Genomic DNA, 24854 nt, shown 5'->3' with positions numbered 1-24854 from the left:
TTAATCCAACCAGTATTTGGCATTGTGGTTATTTTGCAAGGACACGGAGTTTACTGATAATGGACTGATAAGTGCGATAACTTTCATTCTGAACAATCAATGTAATCGTTTTGGATTTTTAAAATTTTAATTCTTGATTAAGTTTTATACCAACTACACCAGGGAGTTTTTACTTCACATTAAAAGTTACATATTTTTTAAGAAAATATATAATAGGAAGGTCTCATATATTGTCATTTTCATGATCATTTTTCAGAGCGTAACAAATGATAGGAAAAAGGGTAGGTCCGTGATAATAGACATTTATGACATTTATTCTAACATGACATTTTAGTTAAATCTGACAGTTGTCACATTTTATTTTCAATTTGGAATAAAAACAAATCAAATGTGTTTCTTGCATTTATAAAATGGTATTTTCTTTGATTTGTATAGTCTTATAAATTATACAGATTATATTTGTAATATTATTATCTAATTAAAATAAAATTATTTTTTTATTATGGCGCCATCTATCGACAACTAGAATAACTAGAATAAATGTTATAAAAATGTCACCGACGAAATCTAATCACCGACGTGCCTTTTTTTCTGTCACATACAATTTAATGCGTTAGAAAGAAATCGAAAAACTGTGACGCACTGAAAGATGATCATGAGAAATACTGTACATAATACATTATTAAAAATCACATTGTTTTCCTTCATCTAGGAAAAGGTACAAGAAATGGTTTTTAGTACTCACAATCTGAGGAAAGATAGCTGTGAATTAAAGGCATTGTTTTTATTTCAATTCAGAGGCAAGGCATAATCTGCCTGTTTCTGACAGCGCTGTTTCTGGTGTAACCTCCGTCAGTACAGATGCTTGCTTTCTATTTTCGTCGTCTCTATGCCTTGTAAATGGTAGAAGGCAGAGCTTCAGGATGATAACAGAGAATGGTTCTAATAATGAAGGTTTCTAGATTTAAATTAGTCTATATTATTTTTAATAATGTATTATGTATCTGAGACCTTTCTACTTTCTATTTTCTTTAATAGATGTCGCTGCAGCGTGCTCAAAGGGATTTCAATTTATCTTCGAAATTTCTCTTAAATAGGCAATTTGGTTTTGTGTTGGTTCAGAAGCGGGCAAGCATCTGTACTGACGAAGGTTATACCAGAAACAGCGCTGTCTGCAGAATATTCCTTGTTTCTGAAACGAAATAAAATATAAATTGCCTTTAGTGATATTTTTAAAACATTTTTTATATTTTAGGAGGTACACCTAATATGGGACAACAGAAAAACGTAAATCTCGCTAACTCCTTGTATTATTTTCAACTTCAAACTCAACGAATGTTATCAAACATGAAAGACAGCTTAACGGATCCCTGTAAAAATATTATCACTGACAGTTTGCAAAGTTTACATAATTTAGTGGCTGCCATCCTACAACCTCTTGCCGGTAAGTATTCATTTGGATTTTTATACAGGGTGATTGATTAATATGATAAAGCTCATTAGATCCCCTATAGTGATAGCAATAAAAGTTAATAACAAAAATTGTAGCCAACTTTGAGCTTCACATTTCAAAATTAGTTAGAATGTTAGAGGGTGTTCGATAACATATTGGCAGGCCAAACTTATGTCTTTTTAAACGGAACATCCTATATTTTATTTTATATTCGAAATCTTCTCAACTTCCCCATCGCAAAAATATAAAGGTTTGTTATGTTATACAGGGTAACAAGTTTAGTTTTCTATGAAAATCGTAACAAGTTCAGCTACCTGTATAAATAAAAATAAGCACAAGAGGAATGGTTTATTAGTGCCATATTTTTTTGTCGATTGTCAAAATTTTTATGAATGGTTGATATTGCTAGTTTTCTTTATATCGAATTCAGGGTAAGTCAAGACGCAAGCACATTCTTTTCTCAGAAATTCTAAATGGTACTTTTAAGATTAGAAAATTTGATATCAATATCGAAAAGTACCGTTATCGTACTTTAATTTTTATATAATAATGAGAATGTCCAAATTTGTTAGTTTTCGAGATATTTTCATTTTTCAGAGCTAATTATTAATTAGGTGTTTAAACTAATAATAAAGTTATGCCTATTAACAGAACCGTTTTTATGAAACATAGCTTCATCTTCAAATAGTACATTATCGAAGACATCTCTGTGTCAATTGATTTTATCTAAGGCCCATTCACAAAATAATACTCTCTTTTCAGAATCTTCCCGAATTAATTATTGGTACGATTGAATGCGTTAAGGGTGCATTCTGTTATTTGTAAGAATTCATTGCACATAGTAGTAAATAAGTTCGTTTGCTTTGGAAATATTTCGTATACTTGTATGTTGATTTTCAGTAACAGCCAGCAACACAGTTATTTCGTTTTCCTCTGTTACAGTACTTTTTGTTCGGCCATATTTTTTATATATAACTTAACCAGTGTGGTTAAAAAACAATCCTTAATTTTTCAAAGCTTGCTGTTGTACGTTGTCGTCTTTCAGGAAACTGTTCATGATAAATTATTACTGATAATAACAATTTTTTTGCACTCCCCCAATTCCAGATCATATCTACCATTTCATCAACAGTAAAATTCCTCTTAACTATTTATTAACACAATACACAAACCTTTATGGTGAACCGTCAGTTTTAGACAATTCAGTCATGGCTTACTTACAATTTGGAAAAATTTAGACACCTTATTAATAATTTGCTCTGAAAAATGAAAATATCTCGAAAACTAAGAAATTTAGACTTAGGGAATATTGCACAAAAATTATGATAATGGGACTTTTCGATAGTGACATAAAATACAGGGTGTTCCATTTAAAATTACTGAGAAAGTAATGTACTTGCGTTTTGAGTCATCCTGTATTCGATACAAAGAAAATTAGCAATATCAACCATTCTTAAAAATTTTGACAATCAACAAAAAAGTATGGCATCAATAAACCATTGCTGTTGTGCTTATTTTTATTTAAACAGAAAGTTGAACTTGTTACGATTTTCATAGAAAATTGGTTATAACTTTGTAAATACCCTGCATAACATAACAAGCCTTTATATTTTTGTGATGGGGAAGTTAAGATTTCGAATATAAAATAAAATACAGTGTGTTCCATTTAAAAAAAAATTGGTCTGCCACTATATTAGCGAACACCCTGTAACATTCTAACTAATTTTGAAATGTAAAGGTCAAAATTGGCTACAATTTTTGTTATTAAATTTTATTGCAATCTATTACTATAGCGAATCTACTGAGCTTTATCACACTAATCATTCACCGTGTATAGTGGACAACTTTAACAGTTAACGTTGTTTGGATAAATTGTATTCAGATAAACTACTACTATTATCGGTTTACAGCGTTCTCCGACGCTTTCCGACTCCTAACCGCCATTCTTCTCTGTTTAGCCATAGACCTGGCGGAATTTCTCTTTCCTTTAGTTATTTTTCAATACCCTCCCTCCAGCTTCTTCTCGGCCTTCCTCTTTTCTTTCGCCCTTGCGGTATCCACGCTAAAAAGCTGTTTAGGGATCCTGTCATCTGACATTCTCTGTATATGGCCGTACCATATGAGTTGTTTTGTTTTTGTGTCATCAATTATTGTACGTGTGACTCCCATCATTTCTCGTATTCTCTCATTTGGTATCCAATCTCTTCTTAATTTGCCTGCTGCTCTTTTCCAGAAGTCGATTTCTGTTCTTCTTCTTCTTTTGGCATCATAAGCCTGGATGGGTCTTTGCCTGTCTGGCTATGTCTTTCCATTCAGATCTCTCTTTAGCCCTTCTCCTCCATTGTCTTATATTCATGGTTTTCAGGTCGTCTTCGACGTCATCCAACCATCGTTCAACCGACGTTCAACCGTCGCTGAACATGTCCCAGCCATGACAGTCTTTGACTTTTCACAAATCTTACAATGCCATAACCTTCATTCAGTTCGTTAATCTCGTCGTTTTGCCTGATTCTCCATGTGCCGTCTTCCTCTTGTACCGGCCCATATACTTTTCTCAGTAGCTTTCTCTCGAATATCCTGAGTTGGGCTTCATCTTTTTTAGTCATTACCCAGGTTTCACAACCATGGGTTACTACGGGTCTAATCAAAGTTCTGTAGATAGTCATTTTGGTTCTTTTGTCTAGTAAGTTCGATTTCTGTTACTAGTAACATTTTCTCTGTTATTTGTTTCAGTAGCCAAACTTCACTGCCATATGTGATTATACTTTTAAGTACGGTATTGTATGTGAGTTGTGTTCGCTTTAGATATTGTTTGGTCCGAGAGAATGCCGTTCAACATGGATATTACTTTTCTACCCTGCATGTTTCTGCCTTTTATAGCAGCATCGAGTGTTCCACCTTGATTTATCTTCATGTCCAGGTACTTGTATTCATCACAGTGTTTAATTTCTATCCCATTGTCTAATGTAATGGACTGCTTTGTTCCTTCAATACGGTGGTCCAATAAGTACTTAGCCTCTCCGTCCGATGGCGCCACTGTCGCAAGAGAAATCTACCATCGTTTAATACATTCTTGTAGACGGCCTATGTCAAAATATCAGCCAAATTGGACTAGTAGTTCTGTTTTGACTGCGTGTATAAGCGAGCGTGTTTGGTGATTTAAGAAAAATGAAAAAAGAGCAATATCAACCAGTGATTCAACTCTTCTTTTTAGAAGAGAAATCCCGCAGTGAAACGAAAAAGTGCTTGAATTATATAAACGGTGACTCTCATCCTTCGATGGAAACCGTCAAAAATTGGTTTTACAAGTTTTAACGTGGTGTCACATCGATTTTTGATAAGTCACTCCCAGGTGCCCCGAAAATGGCTACCACTGAGGATAACTTGAAAAAAATCCACGGTCTCGTATTGATAGATGGCCCACTGAAGATGAGTGAGCTAGCTGAGACAGTAGACATCTTAAAAAATCTCGTTGGTCATATCCTGCATGAAATTTGGACACAAAAAAGCTGTCGGCGCGATGACTGCCGCATTTTCTAGCTCCGAAAGATAAACACAACCATGAGACAACTTCAGAGCAGTGTCTGATGCTGTTTAAGCGTAATCCAAATGAGTTTCTTTGTCGTTTCATAACCATCGACGAAACATGGTTCCACTGGTATACATCAGATACCAAGGATTAATAGATACAGTGGACGTCACTCCGCGAACGTGCTCCCAGGAGGGCGAAGAGATCTAATGGCCACCATTTTCTGAGATTCACAAGGCGTGATCTATATTCACTTCCAGGAAAAAGGCAAAACGATAATAGGGCTTTACGATGCCGCATTATTGACCCTATTCGACGCCGAACTTCAGAAAAACAGCCCCAATTCGCGAAGAAAAAATACTCTTCCACCATGACAACGGTCCGATTCATCCCTCCGGCATCGCCATGGCCAAATTGGTTGAACTGGACTACAAACTTCTGTTTCATCCAACGCACTCTCCAGATTTGGGCCTGTACGATTTCTTTTTGTTTCCAAACTTGAAAACGTCACTCGCCGGGCAGAAATGTAAATCGAATAAAGAGTTCATCACCGCCACGGAAGCCTACTTAGTCCTGTCGCCAGGGGGGGTACAACGGCCTTCTTAATTCAGATGGACTTACCCAAGTTTTTTTATGTATTTTGGCCCGTAGAACACGAATATTTTGGGTAACAGTTGATCCGGATGTCGATAAGATTGTTATAAACAAAGAAGTTGAGGAATTACATAACAGCGATTTCTCGCAAAACAAAACAATTTTTTGTATTTTTTGGGTCATTCTAACCAAAAAATGTTCCTACAAGTTTTTTCGTAGGATGCATAGTTTTCGAGATAAACGCGGTTGAACTTTCAAAAAATCGAAAAATTGCAATTTTTGAACCCGAATAACCTTTGAATAAAGAATAAAATAGCGATTCTGCTTACCGCCTTTAAAAGTTTAAGTCAAATTTTATCTGTTTTGAATATTTGCATTGCTAAAAATTTATTTTTTGATTGTTAAAAAAAGCTATAAACACATAGTGTTTCCCGTACCTAATACATGCGTTTTAATGCATGATACGTAGAAATAGCCCCGCTTGCACTTTTACCTCCTCTACCTACTCATTCGATTTTAGATGAGAAATCATTGAAAACATCACTCAAGCACTAGGTGATTATAGCTTTGTTTTAACAATAAAATAATAAATTTTTAGCAATACAAATAACTAAAACCGATATAATTTGACTTGAACTTTCAAATGCGGTAAGCAGAATTGCTATTTTATTTTTTAATCAAAAGTTATTCGGGTTCAAAAATTGCAATTTTTCGATTTTTTGAAAGTTCAACCGCGTTTATCTCGAAAACTATGCATCATACGAAAAAATTTGTAGGAACATTTTTTGGTTAGAATGGCCCAAAAAATACAAAAAAATGTTTTCTTTTGCAAGAAATCGCTGTTATGTGATTCTTCAACTTCTTGGTTTATAACAATCTTATCGACATCCGGATCAACTGTTACCCAAAAAATTCGTGTTCTACAGGTCAAAATACATAAAAAAAACTTGGGTAAGTCCATCTGAATACAGGAAGCCGTTGTACCCCCCCCCCCCTGGCGACAGGACTAACTTTGCAAACCTGGAGAAAAGGTATGTTTCAGACGGATTAAAGAAGATGGAAAATCGTTGCGCATTATGTCAGGTGTATCGAGCTAAAAAGAGACTAAATTCAGAAATAAATCGAAAGTTTTCCAAAATTTCCGTTTTTTTAAGGCTAAGTACTTATCGGACCGCCCTAGTACATTGGCTAAAGTTTTCTTAATGTTGACTTCAAGACCTCATTTGTTATATTCTTCTATTAGCTTCGATGTCATGTAACTCAAGTCCCACACACGCTCTTAGTTTTATTTTAAAATAATTTTTAGAAACGCTGGTACCTAATTATTAAAAAAATAAATCGAATTTTTCACATTTATCACTTTTTTTTTACCAGAAAATTTACAGTTCGGTAACAAAAACTTTGTTATATTTATAGCGAAAATCTTTAACTGCAATTAAAAAATATAATAATAATAATAAGTCAAAACTACGAATATCTTTATAAGTGGCTCCTTTTTCGTTTTGATTAGTATACAGTGATGAGCGCACTAATAACCGGCAAAATAACGCAAAAGCTGGAAAACATATTAAGTTGTGAGATAAAAAGGGATGAACCTAGTAGAGGTATTAAATTTAGCGATAGTAACTTAAAAATTGACATTATACTGATTGTTTCCCACCTTTAGACGTATCGGACGAGTTTGAGAAATGCCACTGTCACAGTGACAGTTTTACTTGACATACTCCTCTGATACGTCTAAAGGTGGGAAACAATCAATATAATCTCAATGTATATGTTACTATCGCTAATTTTAATACCTCTACTAGTTTTATTTCTTTTTATCTCACAATTGAATATGCTTTCCATCTTTTGTGCTATTTTGCCGGTTATTAGCGCGCTCATCACTGTATAATAAAAGAAATATATCAAAGAAAATGAAAGTAACGGAATAGACAGTTTTTTTGGCTTTTTTTAGTAATAATTAACTCTTTTTAAATAATTATTTTTAGTGAGCATTAATTCCGTCATAGAAACAATAATAGTAACACTGCACTTGGAAGCAGATTGGACCAAAGTACAAATTCCGCATAAAATATCTAGTAGCTGCTCCCTCTACATGAAAGAGTTGAATCAATTTATATCAAGAGTTTATCAAACCTATCTCGATGGTTTTAAAAACAAAGAAGTGTTAGCTTCGAAGTACGTATAAGTTTACAGGTGTTTAGCCATTTAAAAGTTGTTTTTCTTAAGGTGTGAAAAATTTATAAGTACTGTACACCGCATACTACAGTAGCACCCATTTGTTATTTCTTAAATAAGTTTTAATATTCTGTTTCATATTTTTTAAAGAAGTTGATGGTTATTTATTATTTTGTATTGTTTTTATTTTTTTATGAAAATAAATTTAGTCCATGTGGTGAGACCGCTCCCGTCTGGAAAAATTTCTGATTCGGTTTCTTTGTGGATTCCTATTCAAAAATGTCCCCTTTAAACAAATCTAAAGGGTGCCGGGCGCAATTTTTGGGCAGAAATTGTTTAAACAATTTTTTTAAACAAATACAAAAGATCACGTTTTTTGCTCCGAAACATAAATTTTTAAGTTTTGTGGGTCATTCTAAACAAGAAAGGTATCTTGTAAATTTTCTCAAAAATTGATAGTTTTCGAGTTATAGGCGTTAAAATTTGAAAAATGCGAAAATACGCATTTTCGAGGACTAAAAACTCATATTTAAATTAGTATTTTTGAGGTTGCCATATACTTAAGTTAAAGATTAAACATTCAGCTTCAAGATTCTGAAGAGTGATTGCGCCTAACCCTAATTTAAACCGTTGTTTTTAATTGTTAAATATGCATGTCCATCCGATTTTTTTGCCGGTCGGCGCGCTCTATTTCAAAAATCTCCAATTTTCCTCCGAAAAATATTTTTTCTAGATTCTTTGGGACATTCTAAATAAAATAAGTTTCTTGACATTTTTCTCAAAAGTTAACAGTTTTAAAGTTATAAGCGATTTAAAATCCAAAAATGCGTTGTTTTGGCATTTTTCGGATTTTAAATCGCTTATTACTTCAAAACTATTATCTTTTGAGAAAAATGTCAAGGAACTTAGTTTATTTAGAATGTCCCAAAGAATATAGAAAAAATATTTTTCGGAGGAAAATTGGAGATTTTTGAAATAGAGCTCGCCGCACTGGCAAAAAATCAGATCAACACGTATATTTAACAATTAAAAAACAACGATATAAATTAAGGTTAGACGCGATCACTCTTCAGAATCTTGAAGATGAATGTTTAATCTTCAATTTAAGTATCTGGCAACCTCAAAAATACTAATTTAAATATGAGTTTTTAAGCCTCGAAAATGCGTATTTTCGTATTTTTCAGATTTTAAATCACTTATAACTCGAAAACTATAAATTTTTAAGAAAAATTGCAAGATACTTTTTTTGTTTAGAATGACCCAGAAAACCTAAAAATATATGTTCCAGAGCAAAAAAACGTGATCTTTTGTATTTGTTTAAAAAAATTGTTTAAACAATTTCTGCCCAAAAATTCCGCCCGGTACCCTTCAGATTTGTTTAAAGGGGACATTTTTAAATAGGAATCCACAAAGAAACCGAATCAGAAATTTGTTCGGACGGGAGCGGTCTCACCACATGGACTAATTATTATTACGATAATATTACTATTTATAATAGATCACTATTATCTCTGTTACTATAATACAAAATAGATTGGCATTTTTAGTTGAAGAAATCATTTCCAACAAAAAACGATAATTTTGGCAACATTGTACCATTCGACATTATTTGACTTTCAGTGACGATTCTGCTGAAATAGTTCAGAATCCAGTAGCCCGCTTGAGTATTTGATTTTTATGATATCATTCTTTGACAACTTTATGTTGTCCAACTGCGTGGAGCGGAATTACATGTAAATTGTATGTTCCCTTTAAATATGAATTTATCTGTACATACATATATGCCAGGTTTAAACAATTTATTCACGAACAAAATACTGATCTAGTATAAGTAAGAAGTATAGTAGAACGGTCAGATTTGTAGGTTTTGGTAGTTGTCCTATAAGCTATATAGTGCCACGCTCTCATAAACGTTTTTCTTTTAATGAAGTTGTAGTTAAAAATATTTATTTGTTACTTAGGTATATACCGTTAAAGCAGGACATATCGTATGTGCTAAAATTAATTTTGATCATTTTTTATTTAGTTAGCCTTATAGGGACCCTCCCTCTTACTGTATATTTGCATTGTTAACTGCTGTATGGGAAAAATCAAACAATAAGGAATGCCCGTAATATCCCCCTTGTTGCCGTATTCTAAATTTGAAAAAATATATAGGGAAAAATCAGACTTTTTTGACATGCCATTCCTATTACAGCGAACATTTCATTTGCTAGAATTAATGATGAGTTTATATGACGTCATTATTATATTTGGTGAGATTGTAAATGGTAACTCTGTCATAATATTGGAGGTTAAATATAATAGCGTTGATTGATAAATACGGAAAGATACGAAAGCCTATGCATTATTTTGTTGTCTTTAAAACCTGCCCGTATAGTGGCGCGCCTAGCTTAAATTTGTTGGAACTAGCCTTAGAGGGAAGTGTAAAATTCTCCGTACTCAAGGAACTAGCCAAGAACACGCGGTTATTTCACGTGGCCCGTGTTCAAAATTTTAGCGCAGCAGTCACTATCATATATTAATCTGTATTAATTTTTTTTTGTTTTTGTTTCTGCAAAAATGTTGAAAATATAAATTGACTATAGAGTTTTTTCACTAGTCTTGACCTCACAAGTAAATACTTTTCGAGTTATTTGCGAGTGAATATATTCATTTCTCAAAAAATAGTACGTTTTTAGACGGATTTTCGCAAATAACTTAAAAAGGAAGTATTTCACCAAAAAACATTCATAGCAAAAATACAGCTTATTAAAAAGTGAAAAAAATGTTTTATATAAATATGACGTGAAATCGTAGACCCAGTAAAAGCAGAGTTGTAGCTAATGAAAAGTAGGTTCTTATTATTTGTCAAATTCAAAATTGAATATTTCTACATGAAAGAACCAAAAAATTAAGAACTTTTCGGGGAAAACTCATCATAACTTTTTTAAAAAGTTTAAAAACAGCTTTATTTTTTTGAGTTTCTAGTATCAGAAGTAAACATGTTGCGCACAAAATAAAGTTGATCCCTTTTTTTTGTAAAAAAAATCTAAAAATCACCTCCTAATTAGCATCTCGAATGAAATTAATCAGTAGCGCTTCATAAGTTACTTTACGTATGTAATGCTTATAGAGGATCTGTAAGTTTCATCGGTTCAAAGTGCTTATTTTTGAAAGGTTGTAGTTAAAAGGGCTTCAATGAGTCACTAATCACGAGTATATGCAAATTCGGAACAGCCATATCTTAACCAATTTTTGCATTACAGAAAAACAAAATATTCAGAAAAGCAAAACCTTTGCACTTTGGGATATTTCGTATCACTGATAATTATTAGAAAGTTATTTAAAAAAAAAAGGCATTTTTTTCCTAATAAAAAAATACTGTAAAACTAAATTTACGATAAAACTTACAGATCATATTATAAACAATACATAAGTAAAGTCACTTGCGAAGCGGTAACAATAATTTGATTTTATTCGTCTTGAGGGGCCAAACGAAAAACACAAACAACTTTTTTTCTTTTTAAATCGTGTTCTGTTGTGATTTATAGCATCTCTTTCGAAATAAAAATTTTATGCAAGTTCCCTTTTAGAGGGTGATTTTTCACGCTTTTTTAAAACTATCTTTTACAAAAAAGAACCAACTTTATTTTCAGCGTAACATGCTTACTTTAATGCTAAAAACTGTTTTAAAAACAAAAACAAAGCTTTTTTAAACACTTTAAAAAAGTTGCGATGAGTTTTTCCAGAAATGTGCTTTATTTTTTGGTTATTTAACGTTGAAATATTCGATTTGGAATTTGACGAATAAGAACTTATTTTTCATTAGCTACAACTCTGCTTCTACTGAGTATAAAGACTTTATACAGACATTTTTGAAGATATTCTTCTTTAGCGGCGAATCGATTGAGGGTAAAATTGTACATTTACCGCGCGCCTGCGCACACTGACAGTATGTAGTTCTGACAGTATGTAGTTCATTGCTAATCTTTCAAGATAGGTATGTATGTATCTGTAACCGTGAAAATAAGTCATTAAAAGAATATATTAGTGGTTTTAGGAAATGTATTATTTATTATAATTCTTGTGTTTTTGGATTAATAAAATATTATGTAAGCATAACATTTTTACACTATATGTCGCCGTGTTGTGTAATTATATCCGAAACTTACATACCTATTTCTAGAGCCTCGATGGAGTAGTTAGAAATGCGTTAGCACTGAGATTGGAAGGTTGCGGGTTCAATTCCCGGCCGGTTCGTATTTTTTTTATTTTTGGTTGTTTTAATAAAAATTTTTTGAAAGTGGTAGATAAGAAAGTTAGTTTGATTTTTAAATAAAATACAAATAACCTTTTAAGTATATTTACTTCGTTTAAATTACCTATTATATAATAGAAGAATATCTTCTTACATGCGTACATAGTACACACACATTCTTTTTTTTTTAATTTTTTATAAACTATATTTTTATTGAATACTTTTTTTGATAAAATACTTACTTATTGTGTTATTTGCGTGAAACCGTCTAAAAACGTGTTTTTTTTTTGTTAAAAAACGAACATATTCACTCGCAAATAACTCGAAAAGTATTAGCTTAGTGAAAAAACTCAATAGAACAAAACTTGCTACAATTAATCAGTTTATCCACTTGATAGATACTTAGATAGTATTAGACTTATTGATACTATAGCTACCTAGCCTTATACATAGTGGATTTAGAAAGTCCACATCTACATTAGACAACCTAGTGGATATTGAATCTGTAATTCATGGGTCATTTGGATGTGATAAAGTATGTGTGGCTTATGGCTATCTTTTATTATATTTTATAACGCGTGCCATGTGGGGATTAGATATAAGAATTCTATTAAGTTGGTCAATTCCAGGAAATATACAATTTATTAGTAATTTCCTATATAGACGAAACTTACTCGAATAGATAACGTTATTTTAGACTAAAAAATCTAATAAAACGACATTCCTCAATGGTCTACTCGTTGCACTTTTCCTTATTGCCATCAATGACATCGCTAAATCACTTAACCCACTAGTCATTTAGAAATTAGAGAATTGGTCAAGCACTACTACTGGCCTAGAATTGTCTCCCACTAAAACGAAAACAATAATCTTCAGTAAAACTCCAAAGAAGACCATTATACTACCAAAAATCTACCTAAAGAATTTCTTCTACTTTTTATTTTATATAGGCAGTACTGCCTGTTTTTCTTCAACAGTGCCTTTCATTCTGTCCCTAAATTGTCATTCCATCTTTTCCTTGGTGCGTCCTATACTTCTTCGGCCTAACGGTACTTGTCCCTGGCTATTCTTACTATCCTTGATTCAGAAATCCTGCTTATGTGTTGATTCCACTCTTCTTTTCTATTCTTTACCCAGGTATTTATATTGTCTACCCCACATATGCATCTGATTTTCTCACTTCTTACCCTGTCCCGTAGTCCTTTTCCAGCAATCCTTCTTAAGATCTTCATTTTGTTGGTCTCCAAACGTCTTTGTATTTTGCTTGCATCTGGTCTTGTTTCGGCAGTGTAAGTCATAACTGGTCTAATAACTTCAGTCAAATGACTTATATATTCGGTCCTTTGTTTCTACTCTAAGGAGTTTGTTTTTCCAAATTGTGTCGTTTAGGCATCCGGCCATTTTACTGGCTTTAATTATTAGTCTTTAACCTCTTCTTCGATATTATTGTCGGCTGATAGATTAATTCCCAGGTATTTAATTTTATTCTCTAAGTCCAATTTGCATCTTATTGTTTCTTTGGATATTACTAAGCTTTTTGTTTTTTGGGCTGATATTTTCATAATTTATTTCTTTTGCGTTAATGTTGAATTCGTGCAGTAATCTTTGTAGGTCGTCTTCGCACTCTGCTATTAACACGGTGTCATCAGCGTAACAGAGTATTTTTTATCTCTTTATCGCCCATTTTTGACCCTCTTTTTTTTCTTCACTTGTTTTATTATTGCATCCAGCGTTATGTTAAACAGTAGAGGGTTTAGTGAATCTCCTTGCTTGATTCCTGTGTTTTGCTTCTATATGGGTTCTGTTATTATTCCATTGACTTTCATTTCTATTTTATTTCGTACATAAATGTTTTTTATCAGTTTTATAATATCCAGTGGTAAATTTTTGTCATATAGTAGGTGTATCACATCTTTTAATTGTATTCTATCAAACGCTTTCTCTAGGTATATATAAAACAGAAAAACCCTCGCTTGTTATATTCTAATGATTTCTCCGCTATTTGTCTTATTACAAAAACTGCATCGTTATGATCTTCCACTTCTAAATCCTTATTGTTCAACCGATATATTTATGCACGCCATTATTTTCTTCATCAGTATTTTTGTTGTGAGTTTCAGTATAGTGCTCCGTAAATTTATCCCTCTATAATTACTGGGGTCTGCCCTATCACTTTTCTTAAATAACGCTATCATCTGAGTGGTACTCCATTCTTCTGAAATTCTTCCTGTATTTATTATTTTACTTATCAGGATATTCAGTTCTTTGTGAAGTCTCTCTCCTCCGTATTTTAAAAGTTCATTAGCTATTCCATCTTTCCCTAGTGCTTTTCGATTTTTCATCTGTTTTAAGGCGTTCCTTATATCTTCCTCTTTAATTTCTGTTTGCTCATCCGATTCTAATCCTGGTTTTCCAGTTCTTCATGATTAGCTGCTTGATACAGGTTTTCTAGAAATTGTCCATGTATTTGTATCGATATGTTTTACTTCTATCAATTCCTTCATCTCTGCTGTTTGACCTCTTATCATTTTCCACATTTCCTTTTGCATCCCGTATAAGTCGTGTTCCATCTCTTTTGAAAATGCTTACCAATGTTCTGTTTTCTACCCCTATTCCCATTTAAAAAAAATCATCGATGACGTCATCACGCCCAGATGGATGACGTCAGTAGTATGATATATATGCCAAAAAGTCGTAATTTAAAAATATAAATTGACCTGTTTCGGGATTTTTTTCCAAAATTGTCCATTTTCAAGAAAATGAATTTATTCCAACCTTTACGTGCTCACTGTATAATCAATATCGGATCTGTGTGCTCTTGTATTTTTGAATTTATATTTTTGTTGATCTTTGTGTCTGAAGAACGTATTGTTTATTCGAAATTCATTCTGAGAGCAAAAGTTAATAAGTAGTTCCTAAAGAGTTTACAATAAATTATTCAGAATTGATTAACTTCTTGGGAATAAAACTGGATAATCGTCTATCTTGGTAAGACAATATACAATATACACTTACTCCGACTGTCAGCTCAAACGGGCTCAACTTAATGAAAAATATCTCTCATAAACAATGGGATGTCGACTTCCAAACTCTTATGACTGTTCACTGAAATTTGGGTTTCAACCTGAGGTACAATATGCTAAAGTGTTACGTTTGGCTTGTTCTCTTGTATGGCATGAAAGCATGGATAATAAAGGCCAGCTCCACTAACAAACTTGAAGTCTTTGAAATGAGGTGCCTGCACCGAATGCTTAAAATATCATGGACATACTTAGGGACATATTGCGAGGAGAACGATATACTTGTCGACAACTGGAACTCGAAGGAAACATAGAGGGTAAGAGAGGTCTAGAAAAAGATGTCATGGCTGGGTAATAATCGCCAAATGAAATGAAATTACTCTTAATAGAATAATGTAATCGTGACTATCTAATATCTCACCTGACAATACAATGCACAGTGGAGGCCTACGCAGAAATACACGGCACCTTTAAGAAGTAAAGTTAATAATAAATAATTCAATAATTATACTTAGTCACTATTTTCCCTCTAACTCGTAAAATATCGACCACACGAAAAAACTTGGAAGAAATTGTAGGAAATCGCGATTGCTAGAGTCCTTACCATTTTTCTCTCGAAGAGTTTAAAGTGGCCGAGCGGGTTACTAAGTCAATTTCAATTTAAGTAAATACGGTTGCAATATCTCCAAACAAAATATACAATCATCAGAAGAGACTCTATTTAACGAAAATAACTACCTAATTTTTTATCGAGATTATGAGGCAAATAAGAAATGTACAATATTTAAAATCACCCAGTGAGTATTTTTATCGTTAAATAAATTTTTTATTAAATAAATTATATTTTTATATATATTATATAAAATTATTAAATAAACTTTAGAATATTCAATGATTTGTTTCAAGAATTCAAATTAAAAGACAAATTACAACTACAATTATTCTTGCTAATTTAAAAACGAGTTTAGAAAGTAATACATAAGTACACTCCAATAATAATTTTAAAGATTGCCATTGTTATCGTTGAATGGGAACTCAAATTTAAATGCATCAAAAGAAATAAATAATTTTTATTATAATCCGATCGACCCGACCGACCCCAAATTCCGATAACCAAAGCTACCTGAACACGTCTCATCGTTGTCTCAGGTAAATTCAATCTCGCACCTAGAAAGCTGCTAACGCCATCTATTTCTAAAACCACTGGTGTCGTACATAAACGCTAATTTACTTTCGTATCTTCCAGTATATTTATCAGTCAACGATAATAGTTATTAAGGTACATACCGAGGGTATTATAAGGATAATAACGCTTGAGGTCAATGTTGTGTATATATTATGTTGTGGTGATATACGTTGACCGAAAGCGTTATTATCCATAATACCCGTGGTGCCTTCAGAGACATGTTAACAATATACCTGGCTAGTTATATGCCACTCAATGCATCGTGGTGTAACGCCAATAGGGCTTTTCATCGACTGTCATTTGTTTCGAGCTTCTGTCATATATATATATTTATGCACAGATATCAAAGTGAGGTCCTGACATTACGCGCACTTAGTGAGGACCGGTAGAAAACGTAGACATAATCGTTTCAACTCTTCATAGTGACCTTGACAAGTAAATAGCAATTAAAAAATGACGAGTATACACAAAAAAGATTACGTATATGTGCCCCGTATTGTTCAAGTATATTGCCACCCAAGTGAGGCCATTACACGCAGCTATTAAAGTGAGACTGTATATACTTTTTCGTTATGCGCACAAAGTGAGGACAACTTTACGTGTATATTTCCTTACAGCTCATCAAGTGAGGACCATACAGTGTTGTCGATAAATATGAGATTAATCGTTTCTACTGCCTTTTTCTGTATAACACAGTAAGAATTATTATTGTTTCGTTGTTTCAGTCACTTGTAGTTATAAGAAGGATGTGGACTCTTTGTTCTTGCTCGTACTGTTTGTTAATTTTATAACATTTTAGTACCTCAGCATTAAATCACGGTAGCCTTATCGGAGACTAGCGTTAATAAAGAAATAGTTTTATATTTTTTAATAATTTACGTTAAAGATGGATAGGAAAGCAAGAATTTTGAAAATAGCGTTAGTTGAGAACAATAATAATCAAAATGGAGGATACAGTGATAGTTCAGTTATGTGAAATTTATATTGAACTTAACATATAAATATAAAAGCCCGACTTTTGATCTAAGGGGAACACAGTTTTTACGGTACATACATATCTGTCATTTGTCAACCCCCTCCTTTCCATTTCCCCCACCCCTTATTTTTAAATAGGGAATAGGGGCGTGTGCTAGCTCATTTGAAAGGATATTCAATTCTCTATCCAGTATTATTAACATTGACATAATTATCTATACAGAGTGTATTTTAGTATAGGTACTGTTGCCCCTGTCGATTTTCATTTTGAAACGACAATTTTCCAACCTTAATTTTAGTATACAAGATGATTTACTTAATTTAATTAAACTTAATGTACCTTTTTTACTGACTTAATTTTACAGTTATTCCACTAGATGGCAAATACAGTGAATATGATCATATGTTTTATTTCGAATAATCATTTTAAAATAGTTTTAGTTTTCTATTTTCTCTGAAAATTGTTGCAAGCTTCTTGTTCTTATACTTAAAATCATGTCACTACAAATTTATACGAGACTACATATTAAGAGTATAGAAAGTATTATAATATATGACATACATGCTTTTTTCCATTTATTGAAGATATTTCACCTTATCCTGAAACAATGCAATGTGAACAAGTGTCCTCAACTAAAAAAATATATCAGACTATTTTAATACTAAGTGTATAGTTTGTACTATAAACCGTATTGAAATAGATTGCAACATGTGTGTGTGGTTGGGATATTGACTGCGAAACCTAAGGCTTCATTCGCCTAATCATATTTACCTTTGATTCTTATAACAATAAATAAAATTGATTAACATTTTATATCAATATTATTAGTGTTTTTAAACAATATCAGTATGATATATCAGTATGATAAAGTCAAGATAAACAATACTATAATAGAAAGCTTTGAGGTCAAACAATGACTGCGGCAGGGTGATCCATTATCGTCTATAATGTTTAGCATATTACTAGAAAAGGTTATACAGGAAGCAAACATTAATAGAATAGGTCTGATCTACCACAAAAAACATCAGTGCTTGGCATTCGCAGACGATTTGGTAATCTTGGCTAGGAGCAAAATAGAACTTATAGAAACAGTCATGAAACTCGAGGAGAGGGCAGCAACCAAAGGATTGTATATAAATGAAGCAAAAACAAAGTATATGGAATGAACAAATAAGCAATTCGTTCGGGGGCAATACATAACAATGACAACAGCGAAGGGAACACAGTATAAATTCGAAGAAGTTTAGAGATTTGAGTACTTAGGAACAGGAACTGTCTTCACAAGAGATCCTAACTGTGAAGAAGAAATACAAAAGAGAATTATGTCGGGCAACCGCGCTATATTTGCTTTTAATGGGTTGTTAAGAAGTAAACATATATCACGAAGAGCAAAACTAAGAACTTACAAGACCGTAATAAGGCCGATAGTAACGTATGCTTCTGAAACATGGGTCACAACAAAAAAACATCAAGAGTTGTTGTTCCACCCGGTGGGAAACTGAGCTCTATCAAGATCCTAACATACTAGCAGTAATTAAGGCGCAAAGACTTAGATGGTTGGACCATGTGCAGAGGATGATTCCATCTAGAATTCCCAGAATGGTACTATCTAGTGCATTGGCAGGGAAAAGACGAAGAGGAAGACCGAGGTCACGATGGAGTAATGGAGTTAGAGAAGATATGAGAAGAATTAACTTAAGGAACTGGGAAACAAAAGGGACTGACAAAAGGGAGTGGAAAAGAATAGTACATCAAGCCATGGGCCTACTAGGCTCGTACTGCTTACATATTATAATATCAGTTTTCTAATATTATCCAGTTCCATATCCAGTTCCGAATCCAGTGGTTATATTTCTTCCGTATTGTTTAGTTTCGCTTCCAGTGATTGTATTTTTTTTCTTGTTTTTTTTTTTAAATATTTATTTATTATTTTATTACTATATTTTTTTATTGTGCTCATAATAGATTGCAACATTGTCTACAGACATGAATGCAGTAACAATAAATAGAAAAATCGGAGATCCACACCCCGGATTTGAAATCGAAACCTCTGCTTTACTAATCCGAGATCCGAGGTCTACCCACTAGGTCACTAGGCTATCGCTCTTAAGACAATATTTTTTCCTGAAACGGGGAACTTCTAAAGCCGGGTCTAGACTATGTAACAAAACATGCTAATAACAAAGTTGTACAACAAATTTGTTGTACAACTTTGTTATGTAACTTGGTATAATATAGCATGAGTATCCAGACTATATAACAAAAAACAAAACAACAACATGCGCATAAATTTTGCAGCATTTTAGATGGATAGCTGGTAGGTTAGGTAGTATATAGAATTGCGTCATATAAGTATGGAGGATCTCTTCATAGCAACAGCAGCTTGTGTAATATTGTGGAGGCGACACCGGCGTGTTAAATTAATATTTTGGATGTGTCCTTCATTAGCAGCTCGAGCAAAATATAGGTAGTGGTACAGCTCTTTTAGCTGATCTGGAAAGAGATAACATAGACCCATCGACAGGAGACATTAAATGTGATGGCAGTTTTAAAAACTTCTTAAGAATAGAAAGTTCTGATTTTGAATTTCTTATAAATGACATCGGCCATAAAATAGGCAGGAAAGACATTTCGAGATGCAATTCCAATAAGAGAAAGATTAACAGTTATATTATTAGCAAAGTATATTTTTTAAACTTTTTACTCATTGTTTCAGAGAGGAAGTATAACATTTGTGTAAAATTTAATTCCTCAGTATTATCGTCTTCACCTGTTCATGATTAAGTGTCACTGTCTGTTTGAATTGGTGTAGCTGGAGAAGTAGCGGATGTAGGTGTAGTGGACGGAATAGAAAGGCTCAGATATATTGTATGATTGAGTGCCTGTTTGAGTAGCTGATGAAGCAGTCTGCATCTGTGTAGCGAATGAAGTGAATGTTACAGGTTTTATGTCTGAACACTCTGCTCTGTAGAGAATAGTATTTATGTCAAATTTAGAGTTGATTTGCACCGATTTGCTGTTAAGGTTCCGCGTACTGCTTTTCTTTTGTTGGCTTGAGTTATAGGCGTACGTGCATTAGTTTTAACTACAGTTTCTGTATCTATTTTCACTTCTATTTCAGTCTATTCATCGTGTTTTTATTTGTTTTTTAAATCAATAAATGTAGCTCATCCCATAGCAATCCCATAATACTCGTTACTTACGAAATAGCTCAATTAAATGAGTAGTCAGTTCTTTCGACAATTTCATCGCGTAAATGACACTACGTGAACAGAGCAAAGAAAAATCTAGCACAATCACTCCAGAATGAACAAGGCGATATGACTCCAACGGTTGCTGCTCGCGTAGGTACTATGCCAGAGAATGTTTCAATAACATGTTTTTAGGTGTAGATCAGTCGCGGTGCGGTTTTATAACTTTTTTTGATGTTTACCGACATCTGTTGGATAACATAAAACATGCTATATAACCAGAACAAAGTTATACAACACTGTGTTTTAAAACTTGTTTTTTTAAAATTTTGTAACAAGTTACAAAACTTTGTTATTTAACATGTTTTGTTACATAGTCTGGACCCGGCTTAACGGTAACTGCTTATAGGTAATACACTACAATTTCTGAATATTTTTTCTGAAATCTATCGAATGGTACCAAACACGACCCCCACGGAGGTGGGGGGGGGTTACTTTAAAATCTTAAATAGGAACTCCTTTTTTTATTTCAGATTTGGATTCTTTGCGTAAAAATAAGCAACTTTTATTCGAAACGTTTTTTCTAATTACGGATAGGTGGCGCTATAATCGGAGAAAACGGGTGTTGGAAATGGAAAATTAAATTAAAATATGGAAAGTCCCCACTAAAATGGAAAATTTTACTTAACTTTTTTGGTTTTAGAACCTAATAATCACAACCCAATAGGTCCCCAAAGTGCTCGAGTGACTGCACATTTAGCATACTTTGCTCCCCTACTATATGTATTATAAATAATATGCGAAGTAATTATTAACCCAAACAACCATAATTCAACTTTTATTTACTAATAAAGAACTGGACGAAAGTGTCACATCAGCTTTTATGAAACACATGAATATTTACATAAAAAGGTATGTGATCTGCTTGAAATCGATATTCCCAAAATCATCTAAAAATTGTTTATACATGAGTACTTTGAGACTCTTGTATGAAATGTGAATACCGAAATACGATTAGGAATCTCCATTATGTAATTTTTAAATAATACATAATTCTTAGGAAATGAAAGGTATTATACAAACGTGTTAAAAAATACTACCTACTGAAATTTTTTGATGGCAATAAATGATGAATTGGTTTATCGAATTTATTTTTAAGGTGATACAGTAGCGATCAACAGGTAGCCAAAACGCGTTCCAAGATTGAGGCTGTAATTTTGAATATTTTTTCGAGATATTTGGCACACGTATTTATAATGTAATAAAGAATGGCGGTACAGAGCCCAATTTGAAAAATATATTAATATGTGGAAATTACTCTGTAAATAAATACAATATTAAAAAAACGAGTCTGTACCGCCATTAAGAAGAACAAAAAAATACACTTTCTTCAAATAAACTTTTTTATCAGATGCCTAGATTTTGTGTCATTTTGGAACTACTAATGAAATAAAAAATTTTAGTAGTTCCAAAATGACACAAAATCTAGGCATCGGATAAAAAAGTTTATTTGAAGAAAGTGTATTTTTTTGTTCTTCTTAATGGCGGTACAGGCTCGTTTTTTTAATATCTATTGTATTTAATTACAGAGTAATTTCCACATATTAATATATTTTTTAAATTGGGCTCTGTACCGCCATTCTTTATTATATTACGAATACGTGTGCCACATATCTCGAAAAAATATTCAAAATTACAGCCGCAATCTTGGAACGCGTTTTCGCTACCTGTTGATCGCTACTGTTTCCTCTTAAGTAAAATATGTCATTTGGATATTTTTTTAAACTCGATAGATCCTAGGGACATGTCGGTAGATCGGTAGGATCATCACTTTTGGGAGTTTTGGGAATATCCCAATTGACAACGCAATATACACCGACGCCGTCTACAACGAGCGACGAATCAGAGATGCCAGATTGGGGTACTTTCGCCCATTTTTAGGGTAATTTGAAAGCACATGGGAAAATTTTTATAGGTTGAATTGGTTGGGGAATTTTTCGGGAGGAAAATTGAGCAAACTGAATTGCAATGTAAATGTATGTAACATATAACATTATATTAACATTATAACCTATCGAGTATATAAGAAGGAAGAGAGACAGACCCCGAAAATCTTTTAGAGATAAAATGGACGAAGCAATATTAGAAAAGAAACCTGCAGGACTGGAAAAACAGAAAGAACTGAAAATAACGGTCAAGTGAAATAATACAGGAAAAACTATGGAAATCCAGGGTGGTCAAGAAAAAACAGGATGTTTCTAAATAAATGCGACAAACTTTAAAGGGTAATTCTATATGAAAAAATAATGACAGTTTCTCTATAAGCATATGTCAGCAAATACTTCGTTTCCGAAATATGGGGTGTTGACATTTTTCTTACAAACTGACGATTTCTTTATTGTTCTAAAACCGGTTCAGATATGCAAATGAAATTGGATGTGTTTTAAGAGGTAATTATTGCGCATTTTTTGACATAAAATTAATAATTTTATATCTACTGTTGAAATGGTGTGAATTTTTTTAAAGAAAAACATAGTACGCCACTGAGATATTTCAAATAACAAATCATTTTGGAATTACTCGTTCAATTTATGATATATACAAAAATCTATTATTCCTTTTTTTCATACGTCGTTCGTGCCGTTTTTATGCAAAAAGTGAAACATCTTAACGCATACAAAGTATTCGAAATAAATTTCTATATATTCATATTATGAAAAAGAACTTGTCAATTCTAATTCATATAGATATACCTGGTTTGTTTTTTTTTATTTCAAATTACACACCCACGGACACACGACAATGTTGATAAAGCAAAGTTTACAGAACAGGAAGACAAAACTATTTAACCATTGAGGCTATAATGACAAGCAGCAGTATAATAATATCACTGACTATTCATAAATTTGTTGATACTTCGTAAATCTGATCTTCGTGTATTTTAAGTATGTATGTATAACATTGTAATACCATAAAAGTGATAGGTATTACCTGACAAATGACCTTTAAAAGCCATAACAATTTTTAGGTTGCATTATTTTTATTAGAGAATTTTTGTGAGCTAGAAATAGTTTTCTTATTGTTACAATTATTTAATATTAATTGTCTTAGGAGTAATCTTAGCCCAAAGATAATCTATAAAGTCCAAAAAAATAATGAATGTAAAAAATATTATATTTTTTTTTGTTTAGCTAATGCCTCGACAACTAATGGCCATTGGCATGGTAGGTACGGTAATTTTGAACAGTTAGGTACCTAGTGTCATGTGTAAGTAGTGTGTGTTGAGTAAGCGCCTTGTTACTTTGCAATGTCGACGTCATTGTCTTTGCAAAGAGACGCTAATTGTATCCGAACGTCTGCGGTCCCTCCGGTGAGAACCGATCCCACGAGGACAGAAACTATATTCATTTATTTATTTATAATAAATGAAAAATTTCCGACCCTGGTGAGATTCGAACCCACAACCTTTCGGATTTTTTAGATCCACAGGCAGGCGCTCTTACCACTGAGCCACGGAGGGGGGTAAATATTATATTTATATATCAGCGTCTCTCAAAATTTGGCGCCCCCAAATTCTGGCGCCCCGGGCGGTCGCCCGGCTCGCCCGCCCCTTTATGCGGCGCTGCTTTAAGGCACTAGTGCTTTAAAATTTTTATGGCACTGCAATTCGTATTGATCGTATAGGCAATTTTGATGTAATATCAAAAAAATATAAAAATGGAATGTCAGTCAAGTTCAAGTAAAAGTTTTTGTAGATATTGTCCTGTAATTACGTTTGTAGAAAAAATATTGCATGATATGTCTGTTAAAAAGTGCATTTTTAAGGCACTCATGTGAATTGCAGAACTCGCTGTCGCTCATTCTGCAAACTTTCACATGCGTGCCTTAAACGTGTACTTTTAACACTTATATCATAAATAACTATTGAAATACTGATTACAAAAATTTATAGTATTTTAAGCCTTTCTGAGAGCATATGCGCAAAAATTTCGCTCGAATTATTTTTAAATGCGTTCATTTTTTTCGAATACTGAGAAAACCTTAAGTATTTTTAAAAAATTTAAACGCAGAAAGAAATATTACTGTATTATCCATGGTCGAAAGTCCTTGAGAACTTCTATAAATATTTATTTTAATAAGTCACAGGGGTGAAAAAAAATAGTCTGATTTTTAATTTTAAATATATCATTCAAAAGAAACTTTTTGTTCATTATAAGGGACTTTCGCCCTCGGGAATAATGTAGTTTTCTATTTTGCGTTTAAATTTTTTTAAAATACCTATTAGTTATCTCAGGATTCGAAAAAAATAAATGCGTTTAAAAAGAACTCGACCGAAATTTTGCGCCTAGGCTCTCAAAAAGGATTAAAGTATTAAACATTTTTGTACTGTTTGAATTTATGCGACGATTGACGATCCACTGTTTTAAAGATTGGTTGAACAGATGTTGCCAGTTGTATGGTCCTCACTATGTGTATCGTAAGTT

At 32.8% G+C, this 24854-nt stretch overlaps 1 protein-coding gene across 1 annotated transcript in view; it reads left to right on the top strand.

The window, feature by feature from the left end:
• Positions 1-24854, top strand: part of LOC114338113 (conserved oligomeric Golgi complex subunit 5) — a 69683-nt gene that overhangs the window by 31596 nt on the left and 13233 nt on the right. Inside the window, exons 9-10 of the mRNA XM_050651272.1 lie at positions 1256-1444; positions 7568-7757. Of these exons, the coding sequence (XP_050507229.1) occupies positions 1256-1444; positions 7568-7757 (379 nt within the window). The remainder of the gene's footprint in view (positions 1-1255; positions 1445-7567; positions 7758-24854) is intronic.

The sequence above is a fragment of the Diabrotica virgifera genome, chromosome 5 (assembly GCF_917563875.1).
Source record: "Diabrotica virgifera virgifera chromosome 5, PGI_DIABVI_V3a".
NCBI classification, from domain to species: domain Eukaryota; kingdom Metazoa; phylum Arthropoda; class Insecta; order Coleoptera; family Chrysomelidae; genus Diabrotica; species Diabrotica virgifera.
The sequence above is the reverse complement of the archived record's forward strand: the minus strand, read 5'-3'. Positions and strand labels throughout refer to the sequence as shown.